Below are 16,795 nucleotides of genomic sequence, written 5' to 3'. Positions count from 1 at the left end.
CTTGTAACGCTCTGATAGTAGGACCCACCGGCTGCGGAAAGACCCAGTTCGTGGTAGAGCAGCTATTAGGACCCTTTAGATACCGCTTCGACTACATCGTGCTGCTCTGCCCCACCTACGTGAATAACCGCACCTGGACGGGCATAGGAGTGAACGATGACGACTTCTTCGTAGATATCTTAGACCCTAACGAGTTATCCAGCCACCTTAAGTTTTGGCATAAGCAATTCCCTAAGGATACACAGACACTCCTCATATTGGATGACATCGCCTGCGGGGACGACGTAAAAAGGCGCACTTCCGAGCTCGTTAAACTCGCCTTCAGCGGTAGACACGACAATATTAGCGTTTGGTTGCTCTCGCAGCAGCTTACCAGCGTCTCTAAGCCTTTTAGGGAAAACATAGGTTCACTTGTCGTATTTTATACGCCGAGCAAGTCTGACCTGGAAACCATCTTAAGCGACTACGGCGGTGAGATATCCAAGGAACAGTTGCATGAATACATGCGGCATTTAAAGACGCACCAACATTCCAAGATGATCTTCTCTTTGAGGTTTCCGTATTCCATTAACATATATGGACATTGAGCAGTTGATAGATGAAGTCCCCACGCAGTTAGATGAAAGTAACCTCAAGGAACAACTTAACATCCTGGTGTCTTCTGGGAAGTGCAAAGAAATGATAGGCAAGGAACTTACCCATGAGCAGGTTAATAAGTTGTCAGAAGAGGAAGTTAAAGGGCAACTTACCCCCCAAAATGACCCATTTTTAAGAGAAAGTACATCAAATGAGAAACACAAAAATTCAATTTTTAGAGGGGATAGAGCATCCGTGTTCCTAAAAAAATAATTTCAAAACATCGCATATATCGCTCTGGTGGCCGCCATCTTGCACTTTTATCGCGGGCTCAGAAAAACAGGTAATGACGTCACAACGTCATAAGAGTTCACGGCGTCAAGTTGTTTACGAGCGTTTGGTTGACTTCTTCCCCTGTTTCTGAGACGTTTTACTCAATATTTTACGAACGAAATACGGCCTGGTCATTCAATTAAAGGCATGTCAGAGTCTAATTCTTTTTCCGAAGACTCGGACAGCTCGAGAGACGATTTTGCTCAAGAATTTTTAGAAACGGACGAGTTTGTTTTACGGCCATATCAGTTCGAACCAGAAATAGAAATCTCCTCAGATGAAGAGTTCAGAGAAGGATCTGACAGTGACATTATTGAAGACGATGAACAAGAGAACAATCGACTAACAAATTCAGATTGGTAAGTTTTACTTCTTTCTTATCACGATAAAACTCAACTACGTATCCATTTTTTACAGTCGTGTTTACCACTTTCTTGCACTGTATATTTATGCATTTTAATCTGCCTCACGACCTTTGCAACCAAAAGCAAAACCAACTGTCACAATTAAACATCGCTTGGTTGTCAATAAGTTATATACTGTAGGACACAGATTCAGGGATATAGTTGTGTCACAATTTGTGTATATACTCTCACTTGGGACAATCATTGATAGTGTTCAAAAATACTAAGGATTGTTTTATTTGTTAATAGGTGTACCTGTGGTAGCTGCCAAATTATGGGTACGATAGCTGAATGCATTTGTTGCCAAGAAATCCAAAAAGTAGTTGCAACATGCCAGTCTGTTGTTGAAGATGGAGATGCTGATGAACCACCACCATGCATTACTCAACATCCTGGATTCTTACCTGTTTGTGGCAATAAGTATGTTCTTCGAACCGCATGGGCTCAGTACAAACAGCAATACAGAGATGCTTATGAAGGCCCAGAGCAGAAGCAGTACAGACACATTGCATATAGACAACTAGCAAGATGGTGCTGGGGAGTTCTTGGAAAGGAAGTTCGGGTTGTTCTGCCCTCTTGTGCTGTCATGTGCATCAGAGCACACTCCCCTCCTCCTGGAGTAGAGGAGGACTTTCAGTTTGAGGGTTTTCATTATGCAGATGATTAGCTTGATATAATGTTGCATGGAGTGAATATATACATTTTATTTATTCCTTACTTCAGTTACTATACAGAGTGGAGTTTTTTCTATCAGGAAAAATTCCTGGAATTGCAATTTTTTGGCATATTTAATTGCAAGATAATTGAAAACAAAAACATAGACTAGAAAAAGCTGAGACCAATATGCATAAGAATCATGTATTCATTTAGGATGCAGTACACGGAAAGGTGTGTTATATAAATTTCTTTTTTATATAAAAAGCTTTTTGTTGGAACAAACATTTTTTGAATGTTTTACATATTTTATTATTAAAAACACACTAAACAAAATACCCAGCTGAATAGTGAACCTAGTGTACAAAGCACTAGTGAACACGATCACTAGCCAACCAAGCAAAATTTGCAGTTATACGAGTCCTGGCAGCAAAAAAGTTAAATATGCTGAAGCAAATGTCACCATTCAATTGGATATTTTTCTTTAATATATTCATACTGGGGGAGACTCCCATATATAAGGTAGTGTAGATAGGTAAAGAAAAGACCTCTTTTTTACAGTCAATTCTTACCTAAATGGAAATAATATTTTAATAAAATTTTCATTTGAACATCTAAAAGGTACTGCATACTTATCTGCCCGTTTCATCAGGTCCCCTTGTCATTTTTAAAAATTACATATTTTGTATATAGCATTTATACTTGGGTCTGTCGTGTACCTTTCCATATCTGGGAGCTTTTTTCATTAAGGGATATCTTTTACCAGTATTTTACACGACTGTCCAAAGATAGCCTGCAAAGCAGAGGGGGATTGGGACTTGAGGGAGGGGAAGAAGGACCAAACAGTGGAGGGTCATATGACCTGCAGGTACACAAAGGCTAATTCTAATTTAGATTATCTTGAAAACCTGGACCGGTGTTTCTGAATCAATTCCTGTTTATCCGGTGCAGGCAAACTTGCAATGTTTGCTGGTAGGTCTACTTCTTCAATTTCCTGGAGGTCAACTTCTGAGCCATCACACAATCCCAGCACTTTCTTTTGAAGCTCAGGAAGGAAAGAATAACTTTTCTTTTCCAACACAGGCTTAACTACCCAACGCTTGTGCATTTTTGGGAAACATGGGCGGTATCTTGCCTCTCCCATCCTCGTCCCCGGCTTTTGAATCACAGCTTGGTTCCTTCCTGTGTTGTGGTTGTTGTCAATGGCTGCCAGTTGTGTTCTAGCAACCATACCCTTGTAGGAGAAGTGCTCTCTCTTTGGGCAGTACTTCAGGATCATGGAGTGGTATACTTCAAGCCCACCTGTGTGACAGAAGTCAGTGAGCTTTGCCAAGTCCTTCAGCAGTTTTGGTTGAAGGACCACTTCTTCAAGGGCTACATGAGCTGCAGATCCTGGTTTTAGCCAGCACTTTTTACGAGCTTCTCTCCGGGTTAGTCGAAGATGGTCACATTTTTTGAAGATCTCTGCATCTCTCCAAGAATGCTTGTTTGTCACATGATGCAAGATAGAGACCCACTTCTCTCTCAACAGCTGCACACTACCATTGCATGTTGCTGCACACCACCACAGATGGTTTGAGACCGACTGGATCCAATGTGAAAGGTCAGCACTTTTTTTCAACTTGGCCTTCTTGTTGAGTTTCTTCACAACAGATTTTGACAAATGCCATACGTCATATTGGTGTTTGATGTGGCTGTAATCTTTTTCCATGGTGCTAGTGATTGAGGTATGTCTGTCAGTAGTTATCCTCTTGATGTTAATATCGTCCTCATCCTCAAGACTACCAAGACTCCTAATGAAACCTTCTTTCTCCATAGCATTTGAAGATGTTGTTTCTGTGACCTGAACCACAGAGAAGGAAACTATCTTCCCTGAGTCATTGTCCATAAATGTGTATGTACCATACTTGGCATTATGGCCAGGGCTGTCACACCGTCCATCCCCATTCAAGTATACAAGAGGCTTACTTGACAGTTCTTGTAAAACGGCTCTTCTTTCTCTTTCCCAGGTATCATTTATTACAGGAAATAGATACCTATTCTGATTTTGGTAAAAAACTTTTTCACTGATAAATCGTAACCCAAGACATGAGGCAAAGTTTTGGATTCTTGTAAAAGTGTTACCAGTGAACAAAATAGATGAGCAGATTAGAAGGTTTCCTACCGGTGCACGATTGATGAGAGGCTGGGAATTCCACAAGCAGTTGTAACCTTTCATACATATGGTTTTAACCGTTACCATGCTTCCTGTGCAGGTAATGTTGGTGTCAGTTACGATGGAACCACAGTTGATACAAAACCTGAACAGTTCACCTAGGCATGCTGCAAATACCAAATACTTTGGCTCTTTGATGTAGGTGTCAAAGTGATACTCAGGTTCAGACTCTTTGTCTGTTGAAGAATTTGTTTCTTGTGATGAGATAATGTATTCATCCTCTTCATCACTTGAAAAAAGATTCACTTCTTCATCTGACAAAGGAAAAGACCCACAGGACTTTGCAGATTTCTGTGGTGATACATCATTCTTGCAAGACTTTTGTGGTGACACACTCATGGGTACAGAGGGAGCAGTATAGCTGTATGGATGGTCATGCAGGATACTGTTCAATTGCTCAAATGTTGAATTTCCTTCTACTTGAATGCAGGCATCAGAAGTCTCAACACTAACATCCACATTTTCTGTTTGGGTTGAGGTGCTTTTTCGTATTGAAAGCTTTTCATCCAGACAGCACTGGACTCCAAAGTCCCTTTTGTTGGAAGGTGTTTCATCGAAGGAAACCTCCATATCAGATTCTTCAACCATTTCATCAAGTGCATGTGTAGTTGGAGTCAGTAGGTTATCCAATGTCTTATGGGGAAAAAGAAGTAAACATAATCATTTATAGAACAAATACAAATAACAATGAATGGCAGTTACTGGGGTTCTCATTGATTCCGATAGTTGAGACGACACTCAAGCTTTAATTGTTTATAGGACTTTCATTGACTCCATATGAAAGAGCGTATAACTTATTCATCCGCAATTCATCATAACTAAACCCGCAGCGGTAAACTTAGTATTAAGAATTTAATGCATTGGTTTGGTCTGAGCACAGTCACAGACCAGTCACGAAATAGCTCTAATATATATATAAGACTTACATATTACACTGACAATCTAGCAGTGCACGTGCGAACACAAACTACAAATCACCTACCTCTTTTTGTCGTTGTAGTCTTATACGGTTTTCTGTCGTAGCTCTTCTTTTACTAGGGATGGTTGAAAAGTTAAAAATACTTGGAATTGCATCAGCCTTTAACCTCCTTTTTCTTTTTTCGCCTGTTAGTTGCTCCATAAGGTCGGATTCGAAGCAACCATCCTCGAAGTGCTCGCTACATACATAGCAATTCTTCAATGGCGGCAGATTTGCTCGTCTTAGACGAGAAATCCAAGCTTTCTGAATTTGTAAATATTTAGGAATCTTGTGATAGCTAACATCTTTTGTTTTTGTCGAATAGTTAGTGCATTCAGGCACGCAACAATTAACCATTTTGTCGAAAAAGCCACTTCAAACTCTCATGCTTACAGAAAAACTCTACATATCCAAACACACGTTGACGTTGTGACGTCACACCTGAATGCGGTAATTTATCGCGGGCTCAAAGATGGCGGCCACCAGAGCGATATATGCGATGTTTTGAAATTATTTTTTTAGGAACACGGATGCTCTATCCCCTCTAAAAATTAAATTTTTGTGTTTCTCAATTGATGTACTTTCTCTTAAAAATGGTTCATTTTGGGGGGTAAGTTGCCCTTTAAGAAGTTCCATAAGAGGTACGAGGCCGCCCTTGCAAGTAAGACCACGGACGCCGTAGCAGACTCCGCTATCCGACTTGCGACTAAATTGCTTGGACTTGCGCTGCCCATAGACGACGTGGAGCAACTGCGGAAGGACATAAGCGAGGACTATGTCATATCCCAAGAACTTAAAATAACCTGCGGGTGGTTGTCTTTGAAGTGCGGTAAGTTAATGGCAGTTGCCTCTGCGGCTTTGCACGTAGCTCAGCATGTCGACTTGAAGGAACTTGCGGGCACCTTTGGTGCCTCTTGGAAGGACTTTAAGAAGGATAGAGAAGTCGAAAAGGTCTTCCAGGCGGCACTTGCTGAGGTACCTGATCAAGTCGCCTCAAGTACTTAGTCAAGTCATTGTCAAGTCGTTGTCAAGTCGTCCTCAAGTACTTAGTTAAGTCGTTGTCAAGTCATTATTAAGTCGTCCGTAAGTCATTGTCAAGTCGTCATCAAGTTACTTGTCAAGTCCTTCAAGTCCCTTAATATAAGATGAGTGGCACCGAAGAACAACCACCCGTAGAAGATTACCAAGATTACCAAGGCTAAATCTCCAGGCAGAGTCGCTGCCGGAAAGAAGCTCGCGGAGATGAACAGGAAGAACAAAGCAAAGAAAGAAGAAAAAGTGGAGGAAAAAGAAGAGGAATCCTTTATTAATCCTGGGTACGTCATCGGCGCGTTAGGGGTCGCTATAGCAGCAGGCAGCCTTTACTTACAATGGCGGGCTACGAAGCCAAAAGTAAAATTGGAACCAGCACATTACGCACCTGCGGAGCCGCCCGTGAGAAAAAGCAAAATCCCTGAAATGGAGTAATAACCTTCTCGCTTTGTAATATAATGTCAACCGCGTTAATGAAAACTGTTGAAGAGGCAGCCATTATTACTTCCATCGTTGCGGGTATTGGTTGGGTAGGTAAGAAAGTGCTCAAAGAAGACTTTACTGAAGACCCAAGCAAGAGCTTCGCTAACTTTGCTAAGATGACCGCTGCCGTTGGCGGGGCTATCATGGTAAAGGATTACCTACGAAAGGAAAAGTACCTGCCTACGGTGTAATATATATGGCTAGCGTAGTCGTAGGCGGAGTCATTGCAGCTTTAGCATTCACTGGAGCTAATTATGGTGGTCAGTATTTAGATAGATTAGTTAGAGGCGACAAAAGCGGAGATTTAGCCGCCGAAAGGAAAAGGCATGATTTAGCGCTGGAGAAATATCAGCGAGACGTTGCAGCTTGGAATGAAAAAAGACAAGCTTACAGGGATTGGTTGGATAAGAACTACCAAGACAAAATGCAGGCAGACAAGAACTTCGAAAATACAGACTACGCCTTTAAGCTGTATGCGCAAGCACACCCCGACTTTAGGTTAAGAAAGCCTCAGTTCAAGGATTACTATCAGCCTTCTAAGAAACAAAAAGACAATGAATTGGTCTTCGTAGGAGTCGCAGGGCTGGCGGGAGGCGTAGCCTTGGCGTATCTAATATAATGATCGTCTTTTTGGAAAGCGACAAGAATGACTTTACCACTTATCTGAATCCCCCCATCAAAGCCCGTAAGGTTCGGTTGGTTAGTTGCTCTTTGTACAATTCTTGGTATAATTTGATTGGCGGCTTTGTTGTTGTGACTTCCCAAAAGCCAAAGTTACCAGATTCCCATTACACCCCCATAACACTGGCTAAGGAGCTAGCAAAGCATGGATATACTCTTACCACAGGATTACCCCATGAAATGAAATTCAAGAAAAATAGTGGAAGCGCTAATTTGAAGGACAGTTCATTGGTAGAACTCCTGGGCCTTACTAGTACCACGATAAATAGCGGCAGTACATATGATGTGAAATGGAAAGTCGCATCCTCTTACGAAGTCTATTGCGATTTAGTCCATAGTTACAACAATGGAGAAAAGTCTTCTCTTATGTCCAAGTTTCTGCCCAAAGGTAATCCATTTGACCCAGTAGAATACACTCCCATTTCTTTAAGCTATGACTTGTCTAACTTGGTAGAAAACATAAACATCACCATTAAAGTGGACGGAAAGACGGTGGATTTCAACGGACGCAAGATCAATCTCGTTTTGGAATTCATATAATGGGCCGCGTAGAGGACAAACTTAAAAGGATTTACTATGGGCCCGAAGGCTATTGGAGAGGAGCGTCAGCTATTAAGAAACTCGCGACCGCGGCCAGGGTATCAGAAGAAACGGCTAAGAACTGGCTAAGAAAACAAACCCTCTGGCAGGTTTATCTTCCCGTGCCCTAAGTACATTCCCAGGCCCAGCTTTACCGTAAATGCCCCCAATGAAGTTCATCAGGCGGATTTGCTCTTCTTACCGCACGACAAGGTGCGAAGAAAGACCTATAGATACGCTTTGACCGTAGTTGATATCGCAAGCAGATACAAGGACGCCGAACCCATAACCAGCAAGGATTCTGGGGAAGTCGCAGAAGCCCTAGGTAGGATTTATAAGCGCGTCTTGAAATGGCCTAAGCTGCTGCAAGTGGATGCGGGGACGGAGTTCATGGGCGTGGTTACCAAGACCCTGAAAGACCACGACACTAAGATTAGGAGAGCCGAAGCAGAGTACCACAGGGGTCAGAGCATCGTCGAAAGATTCAATAAGACCCTGGCCGAGCGTCTCTTTGGGTACCAGTATTGGAAAGAGCTGGAAGATCCCTCCAAACGCAACAGGGAATGGACTCAGAGGCTCCCCCGGGTCGTCGCGGCTTTGAACAACGAGGCGGCCAGGGCTACGGGAATGAAACCCAAGGATGCCATAAAAAAGAAACACGTGGAACACAAGTCCTACGTCAGAAGTTCGAGGGCGGTCGGACTGAAGGAAAAAAAGCTCCCCCGCAACATAGTGGTCAGATACCTCTATCAGCCGGGGGAACTCGAAGGTGGCAGTAAGAGAGCCACGGATCCTAACTGGTCCCTGGAAACGTATGAGATTTCGAAGTCCGTCACCAAGGAAGGGCAGCCCGTGTTGTATTACCTAGATGGCCCAAGTCGCGGATTCGTCAAGGAAGAGCTGCTCATAGTCCCCAAAGACTCAGAGTAGTGCTGCTCCACGCGCCCGATTGCACTCTAGGCATGTCAGTCTTACGTTGCCTCTACAATGGCCGCGTTTATTATTTATGCGATCCACGGAGAACTGTTGATCGTCATTCGGGTCAAACCTCCATAGTAGAGGTATGTTACATTTGGCACACCGCGCCCCTTTCTTATAGACGTCGTCCACGCATAGGTCGAACGTCATATCTTTTTCTTCGTCGTGTCTTTTGTAGCGAAGGAGTTTCTTAGCAATGTTTTCTTTGGCTACGTTCTCTGGCGTCTTATCGTAGCGCAATTGCGGACCCCAGGCTCTTTTTAACTGCTTGGCATATTCTACGCGGCTTACGGCGGTGTAGATAAGGTTGCTCCAACACAGCCGCTGGTCTATGATCCATAAGGTTTCTTTTATGGTAAGCCCTTGCGCGCTGTGGACTGTCATGCAATAACCTAAGCGCCAGTCTGGATGGGAGGTTATTTTTTCCACCTTTTCTATGGGTACCCAGGCTTTGTCATGCGTTACTGCGTTCTGCAGTTGGATGTCAGTACCAGGTACCCAGACGTCTCTTTTTTGCATGCGGGTGTCGTGGGGTTTGTAGCAAAGAGGTACGAGATGCGTAGGGAAGCGCTCTTGGTGTATATTTAGCAAATCCTTTTGTATGCGAGACTGTGCTGCGCGTTTGCTGCTCAGCACCAGATCCTTTGGATGCCATGTGTAAAGGAAGTCCTCGTATTTCTTCGCCCGTACGCGTTTGCGCAGTGTTTTGCATTGCCCGGCGTCACTGAGGCCCCTCAATTCCGCTTTCAGGTTTCTTATTTGATCCTTGCTGCGGTAGTCGGCGTTAATTTCCTCCGCATGGTCTACGAAATCTTTTAGCCATTCGTGGGGCATCTCTCCGGCTATTGGAGGAGGCTGGCAGGGATCTCCGGCGAATATTATTTGACATTTCCCGCGGAGGAATTCTACGAACTCCTGCAGGATTTCCAAAGGTACGGTGCAAATCTCATCCCAAAGTATTACCGGTGGTATGTCGTGGATAGCTTCCGGTACCCACTTTTGGCCATTCCAACGAAAGAAGCTGTGGTACGTTTGAGCGTCGTGGCCCATTTCGCAGAGTTCTCTTTCCAAACGATGCGTTGGAGTTAGCACCTTTATCTTAGGAAAGAGTTCTAACACACGCGTCGTCTTACCGCTGCCTCCCGTACCGTAAAGGTAAGAGAATCGTTGGTAAGAGATTGGGTCCGCAACCGACGGTAATGGCTCTTCCGTCGGCGTTACGGTGCCCTGGGTGTGCTCGCCGTGATATTCTACGCGTTCTCTCCAAGCTTTTATTTCTTCATCTTTGACGCGCCATTGGCCACTTTCTGCGAGTTCGTCGTCGGTGTAGAATTCCTTCATCTTTTCTAACACTTCGGGCCTTACGTATAAGGAATCCGTAGCTACGCGCGGAACGTCCTCTTTGTCAAACCGCAGTAACATCGCGAGAAGGTTAATGTGCGCATATGCAAGCATGCTGGCACGCAGATGATAATACTGCGGTCGATGGTCCTGGTAGTAACACAAAGCATTCCACTTACGTTCTCTCTGCTCGGCTTCTATGAAATAATCCCATTTCTCCACGGACACCATCGTTCCTTGGTCATGTGCGCGCTTTATAAGGAAGCTTAGTTCGCCTTCGTCTGTTATCAAGCGACGCTGCATATGTTTTTCTCCTTCTTTAGCGCCCTGTGTGAATTTACCTATAACAATCCGCGCTGTGGGGTTGTGCTCTGGGAGCCATTGTGTAAAGGCGCTATGACAAAGTATGGCTTCATGCGCTGTGTATTCGAGCAGCTTACGCTCTTCAAAGAACTTCAATAAGGGCACCGGTATCCATTCTTTCTCCTGCAGGTGCTTTCCGTACCACGCATAGATTATTGGATGCAGGCCCGACGCTAATTTCCAAGAGGTCAATCGTACAAACCCCGTTGCCGGGGAGTCGTAATAACCTGGTAGTGACACCCTAAAGAATTGGGAGTCTGGATGTCCGTAACGGTCGTAATATTCCTTACAATCTCCTAGACCTTTAAAGCTTGCAGGGTAACAGTGTTTCATATCCAAAGACACGTATTGGTCTTCGTCGTATTCCATGTTCCACAGACCACCGTGACCGTGTTCTACACAGGCTTTGGCTATGTCTCCGAACTCTTTTGGGGTAGGTTTCCATCCATTTCTTTTCTTTGCGGCTAAGAAGTCCAAGCTGCGACTGCTAAGGACCTCGTCAGAGAAGTCTTCCCCTAAGGTCTCACAGGCGCTTTGAATGCGCTGTTGTTCAATTTCGGGTCGATACAAAGTGCCGTCTTGCGTCATAAACTGACTTCCTTCTGAATCCATCAACCAAATGGAATTCTCATGGATTAACTCTGCCAATGGAGAATTCTTATAGACCTTCGTTTCCTTCTTTCTTGGGAACCGCAGTTCGCGCCAGGCGTGCCCATTGTGCTGGTAGATGACTATAGGCGCACCACGGCCCCCATATTTGTGTGTTCCGGAGTAAATAAAGCCGTCGGTGATATCTTTCACATGGATTCGCCTCTCCAGCGCCGTTTCTAACTTCTTGATGTTGTCTATCGACCCTCCGGTCCTATTAGTATCTTTTTCCCATTTCCTGATGGCTTCTCTTCTCTTTAAAGTCAGTTTACCGCCCCGAGAGGAGTCTTCAAAGAACTCTCTTACTAACTTCCCTACGCAATTACCGGGATGTCGCATCGGTTTCAACTTCTTAACGTCTGGCGTCTTTATCTTGTACGCACCGTAAATGACTACGGTAACAGGGTAAGCAACCTCGTAGAACAGCATGTCTATTCCTACCAATGCTCCCGGGCGTGCGTTTTCGTTTAAGACAAACAGGTCCTTCTTACCAGACGCCCTGATAGGATTGCGCCCCTTTTCTATCATCCACTCGCCGTCTAAATACTTTATGAACGTTAGCTCCAACCGGTAGTTACCTTCGGGTATTAAGTTAATTATTCTTTCAGCCCTTTCTTCTGTCATCGTCTCGTCCGTATCTCCCTCCATAAATGTTGTGAAGGCAAAGTCAGCATCCAGGCGATCCAACACCTGAGTTCGCAGTCGGCGCACAGTTTTATTTCGAATGCTTGTGATGGTGTCCATCTATATGTAAAGGATATCTTAACCTCCGTTTGCGATATCTTTGATTCCCAACACAGCAGCAGTAAGGACTTGTCGCGCGGGTAATTCCCGCTGCCGGCGCCTTCCTTAAACCGCCTGTAAAACCCGTAAATCTTTGACATTGACCGCGAGTCCCCCTTACTGCTGCTCTAGGTTACATCAACATTTTAGAAAAAGTTTAAATCAGTAACACATGAAAAAATAGATTTTTGTAGGGATTTTTGTTCGACTTTATGAGATTTTTTAAGAGCACCGAAACTACAAAATATGACAAATCAATGTATTTTTTTGTATTTTTGTCGAAAATATCCATGTATTATTGTAGAATGATTGACTAGCCTTCATTCGTGCAATCATAGAGTCTGCAAATAACTATTATCTCATAAATCTTAATTTTTTTCTAATCACTTCCGGTGGCACAATTTTTACTCCAAAAGCTCGTGCGTAGGCTCCCATTAAATGCTGATTATCTCAAAAACGAGCTCGGGACACCCTATTTTTCTTTCCAGATTTGGAATCAGCATTAAATTTCAATTCGGAAAATCGAAGTTTAAAAAAAAGTTTAAATCAATTTCCAAAAGTAGGCAGTCACCTTAAGGCATTCGTTGGAAGCATATCTTCCCTCCTTCAAAAGTTATTTTTACAAAATTCATACATTTAGTTTTGAAGTCATTTCCTTTAACTTGACAGTTTTACTGATTTTAACATCCTCTTTCATGCACGACATACAGTCCTTTGACTAAAGGTTGTCGTTTGATCGGCTTCATCCCTACGCGCCTAGACCGAAAAGGATCATGGGGATAATTAATTCACAGTTACTAGCTGCCGCATATGTTATCTAACACGTCTTGAGCAAGTTGTACTGGACTGGAAATACCGTAAATTTTTGGCTCTTATCCCCAAAGTAACCTATTTCGAAGCTACTATCTGTAGCCGGCGATAACTCGTCTGAACAGCGTTCAAGCAGATAATCTTTTAGGACATCTTTTGGGACATCCTTGATGGAATATGATGTGAAACGGCTCTTCTTTTCCTTGCGTAAAACGCGAAGACAAATGTGCATTTTGCTCTCCATTGTGCGTTTGCCACCGACTGATAGAGAACGATTAATTATTCGTGTTAATTTACCCGTTATCCTTTTCGGTCTAGGCGCGTAGGGATGATCCGATCAACGACAACGTTTAGTCAAAGGACTGTATGTCCAGACCGCCCGCAGTCAAGGAACGATCGCCTCAGGGCAGAGTTGTTTTTCTCCCCCGATCTAAAGCTAGAAGGGTGGGCAGAAAAAAACCTCTGCACGCAGGACCATATTTTGCGGCCTTCTAATTATATTTTCATGATATTTTTGTCACGTGTTTTTGATAAAGGGAATGAGATCCAGTTCAAGATTCGATCGTCTATGGAGTCAACGAATCTTGGCCAACCTTATGACTTTAGGTCAATCATGCATTACCATCGCAAAGAGTTTAGCAAGAATGGTAAAAACACTATTGAATCACTACAAGATCCGAACATGGAATTAGGCTCGATGAATTCTCTGTCTGCGATTGATGTTATGCAGATCAATCGACTGTACCGCTGTCCACAGGGATCCCAACGAGGTAATTTGCGCTCACAGTTTAGCTAGAGGTCCAAAGTTCAATCCTCATAGTCTCGTAATGACATGTTCAATGTTTTATCTTTAGTGACCTCACACACTTGTTTTAAGGGGCAAGTGTGGCTTGGTTGATTAGTGTGCTGCCTGCTAAGCAAGAGGTCCATAGTTTGATCCTCAGTGACCTCACACACTTATTTTAAGGAGCAAGTGTGGCTTGGTTGGTTAGTGTGCTGCCTGCTAAGCAAGAGGTCCATAGTTTGATCCTCAGTGACCTCATACACTTGTTTTAAGGAGCAAGTTTGGCTTGGTTGGTTAGTGTGCTGCCTGCTAAGCAGTAGGTCCATAGTTTGATCCTCAGTGACCTCACACACTTATTTTAAGGAGCAAGTGTGGCTTGGTTGGTTAGTGTGCTGCCTGCTAAGCAAGAGGTCCATAGTTTGATCCTCAGTGACCTCACACACTTGTTTTAAGGAGCAAGTGTGGCTTGGTTGGTTAGTGTACTGCCTGCTAAGCAAGAGGTCCATAGTTTGATCCTCAGTGACCTCATACACTTGTTGTAAGGAGCAAGTTTGGCTTGGTTGGTTAGTGTTCTGCCTGCTAAGCAAGAGGTCCATAGTTTGATCCTCAGTGACCTCACACACTTATTTTAAGGAGCAAGCGTGGCTTGGTTGGTTAGTGTGCTGCCTGCTAAGCAAGAGGTCCATAGTTTGATCCTCAGTGACCTCACACACTTGTTTTAAGGAGCAAGTTTGGCTTGGTTGGTTAGTGTGCTGCCTGCTCAGCAGGAATTTCTTGGTCAATCCAAGTTAAGTGACTTTACAACATCTTTTTGTCTTCTTTTATTTACAGTTGAAAACTTCCGTTTAACTGTTTACACTGGCAACTTACCTTTCGCGGGCACTGACGCCAAGGTCTTCGTCGAGTTGTATGGAATCTTGGCTGGAGAAAGAACAAATTCTGGCGAAGTGCAGATATATGCTAAAGATGGGCACTTTGAGACGGGAGGGTAAGTATGTAATAGGTTTGGGCGTAAGCTTTTCCCATTACAAACCACGTCTCATTCTCTTGAGAGTACGATTCTTTTTCTAAGTCGGGTAAATATAGACCTATACAGCACGTCTGAATGCAGCTCAATAAGCCTGAAGCGAGATGACGTTTTACCCCCGACTTTTACCATAATAGTTTTTAAAATTCTTTCATATTAAAATTTTTGATTCCTTAGAGAATACAGGAACAATAGTCATAATTAAAGAACAAAAGCAGTGTGAAAAGGATTATGGTCTAGAGACGGGGGTAAAACGTCATCTCGCTTCAGGCTTATTGGAGGATATAACAATAGGTATTTAATTGTCATGAGGTTGAGATTTTTTTGTTTTTGTCTTACAAATTGAGCTGCTTTGACGTCACATACAATCAAGGGATCATTCGTGTGTCTTCTCATGCAATGAATGCAACTGTTAGACAAAGAAATTATACTCTAGGGAAAACTACGCCCAAATGAATTTGATATCGAATAGTCTTGGGAGAAAGGAAACGATACAGATTTTTCAGTATAACGCTTGCGGATTAAATAGGCACCATCTTAGATATATAGCCCCTAAAGTGGTCCCGCAATAAACTACGATGCCAATTAGATCCAGTTATTTTTCTTAACACCTCAGAAGGTAAACGTCAAGCTAAATGGGTTTATAGACCCCTTGCAGCACGTTGGAATGCAGCTCAATTTGGAGGACATAACCATAGGTTTTCCAATTCTCATGATTTGGAAATTATTTTATTTTCTCCTCCAAATTGAGCTGCTTTGGCGTAAGGGGTTATTTTCGCCCACCCCAAGATTCACTGGTCTAGCTTGTGTACAGTCATACATCAGATTGATTATCATGGTTCATGTTTTCAGCACAGACAAGTTTAACGTCGTTGCTCCAGACTTGGGCCAACTTACCAAGCTAACTGTGAGACACAATAATCAAGGTTTTGGTGCGGCCTGGTATCTTAATAAGGTATTCTGTTTTCAGCTATAATATCGTCCCTCGCCCTAGGGTCACTCTACCTTCTTTGTTCCTGGTCTAAGCTCACTCTACCTTCAGAGCAATTGCTGAGTTTCAATCAGCTGATAAAAGTCTTTGAATCTCATTATCTGCTTCAAATAGTGGCCAAACACTGTCCAATATGTGCTGTCAGCCAGAAAGAATTGCTGGTTTTCAATCAGCTGATAAAAGTGTTTTTAAAAATCGCAACTCTATGCTTCATAAATTTTCTGCGTTTTTCCGCCAAAGGGAATCCAAAATTCAAGATGGCCGCCCTATCAGTTAAAAGGTATATTAGTCGTATTTTAAAGCTGAGCCATTTATTTTTTCATTCAGATCGACGTCGAAGATGACAAACGAAAAAAGAAGTATACTTTCAGTTGTTCTTGTTGGATATCTGGTGATCACAACACGAAAACTCTAATGCCCTCGGTCTAATGGTAGTGACATATGATGAGGAACTAATAGGTCACTTGCATTATAGACCCCTTGTATGTGACGTGAAAGCAGCTTAATAGACCCCTTGCATGTGATGTCAAAGCATCTCAATAGACCCCTTGTATGTGACGTCAAAGCATCTCAATAGACCCCTTGTATGTGACGTCAAAGCAGCTCAATAGACCCTTTGTATGTGACGTCAAAGCAGCTCAATAGACCCTTTGTATGTGACGTCAAAGCAGCATAATAGACCCCTTGCATGTGACGTCAAAGCAGCTCAATAGACCCCTTGTATGTGACGTCAAAGCAGCTCAATAGACCCCTTGCATGTGACGTCAAAGCAGCTCAATAGACCCCTTGCATGTGACGTCAAAGCAGCTCAATAGACCCCTTGCATGTGATGTCAAAGCAGCTCAATAGACCCCTTGCATGTGATGTCAAAGCAGCTCAATAGACCCCTTGCACGTGACGTCAAAGCAGCTCAATAGACCCCTTGGTCACTGTACGTCTGTCTGTCCGTGTCGATTGGTCGAGGAAGATTGGTTACGAGTCAAAAGTTCCTGGGGGAGGGGGCTGGGGAGGGAGGGACGAAAGAAAAATAGATTAGTAAGTGATGACAGATCGGTTACAGACATAATGTTCAAAATATTCTAAAATTCAAAAAAAATAAGCCAGTTATTGCTCAGTTTGAATTCGAAATGGATGAAAATAAATACTGACATTATG

The 16,795-nt window shown here is 43.3% G+C and overlaps 2 protein-coding genes and 1 pseudogene across 2 annotated transcripts in view; 2 read left to right on the top strand and 1 right to left on the bottom strand.

Annotated features, from left to right (window-relative positions):
* Window positions 1-16,795, top strand: part of LOC116288032 (astacin-like metalloprotease toxin 2) — a 32,712-nt gene extending 15,917 nt beyond the window's left edge. The window contains exons 5-8 of the mRNA XM_089027041.1: window positions 13,375-13,608; window positions 14,454-14,610; window positions 15,502-15,604; window positions 15,968-16,795. Of these exons, the coding sequence (XP_088883167.1) occupies window positions 13,375-13,608; window positions 14,454-14,610; window positions 15,502-15,604; window positions 15,968-16,069 (596 nt within the window). The 3' untranslated portion in view covers window positions 16,070-16,795. The remainder of the gene's footprint in view (window positions 1-13,374; window positions 13,609-14,453; window positions 14,611-15,501; window positions 15,605-15,967) is intronic.
* On the top strand, window positions 783-2,049 carry LOC148913110 (uncharacterized). The gene is made up of 2 exons (XM_089027042.1): window positions 783-1,268; window positions 1,563-2,049. The coding sequence occupies exons 1-2, from the start codon at window positions 1,057-1,059 to the stop codon at window positions 1,978-1,980; spliced, it is 630 nt and encodes a 209-aa protein (XP_088883168.1). The 5' UTR covers window positions 783-1,056; the 3' UTR covers window positions 1,981-2,049.
* Window positions 2,255-5,703, bottom strand: LOC148913109 (uncharacterized; annotated as a pseudogene).

This window comes from Actinia tenebrosa, unplaced genomic scaffold (assembly GCF_029948245.1).
Source record: "Actinia tenebrosa isolate PJP-AT-01 unplaced genomic scaffold, QUT_ActTen_1.0 PGA_scaffold10__47_contigs__length_13832649, whole genome shotgun sequence".
Taxonomy (NCBI): Eukaryota; Metazoa; Cnidaria; class Anthozoa; order Actiniaria; family Actiniidae; genus Actinia; species Actinia tenebrosa.
This window is presented reverse-complemented; position numbering and strand designations above follow the sequence as displayed.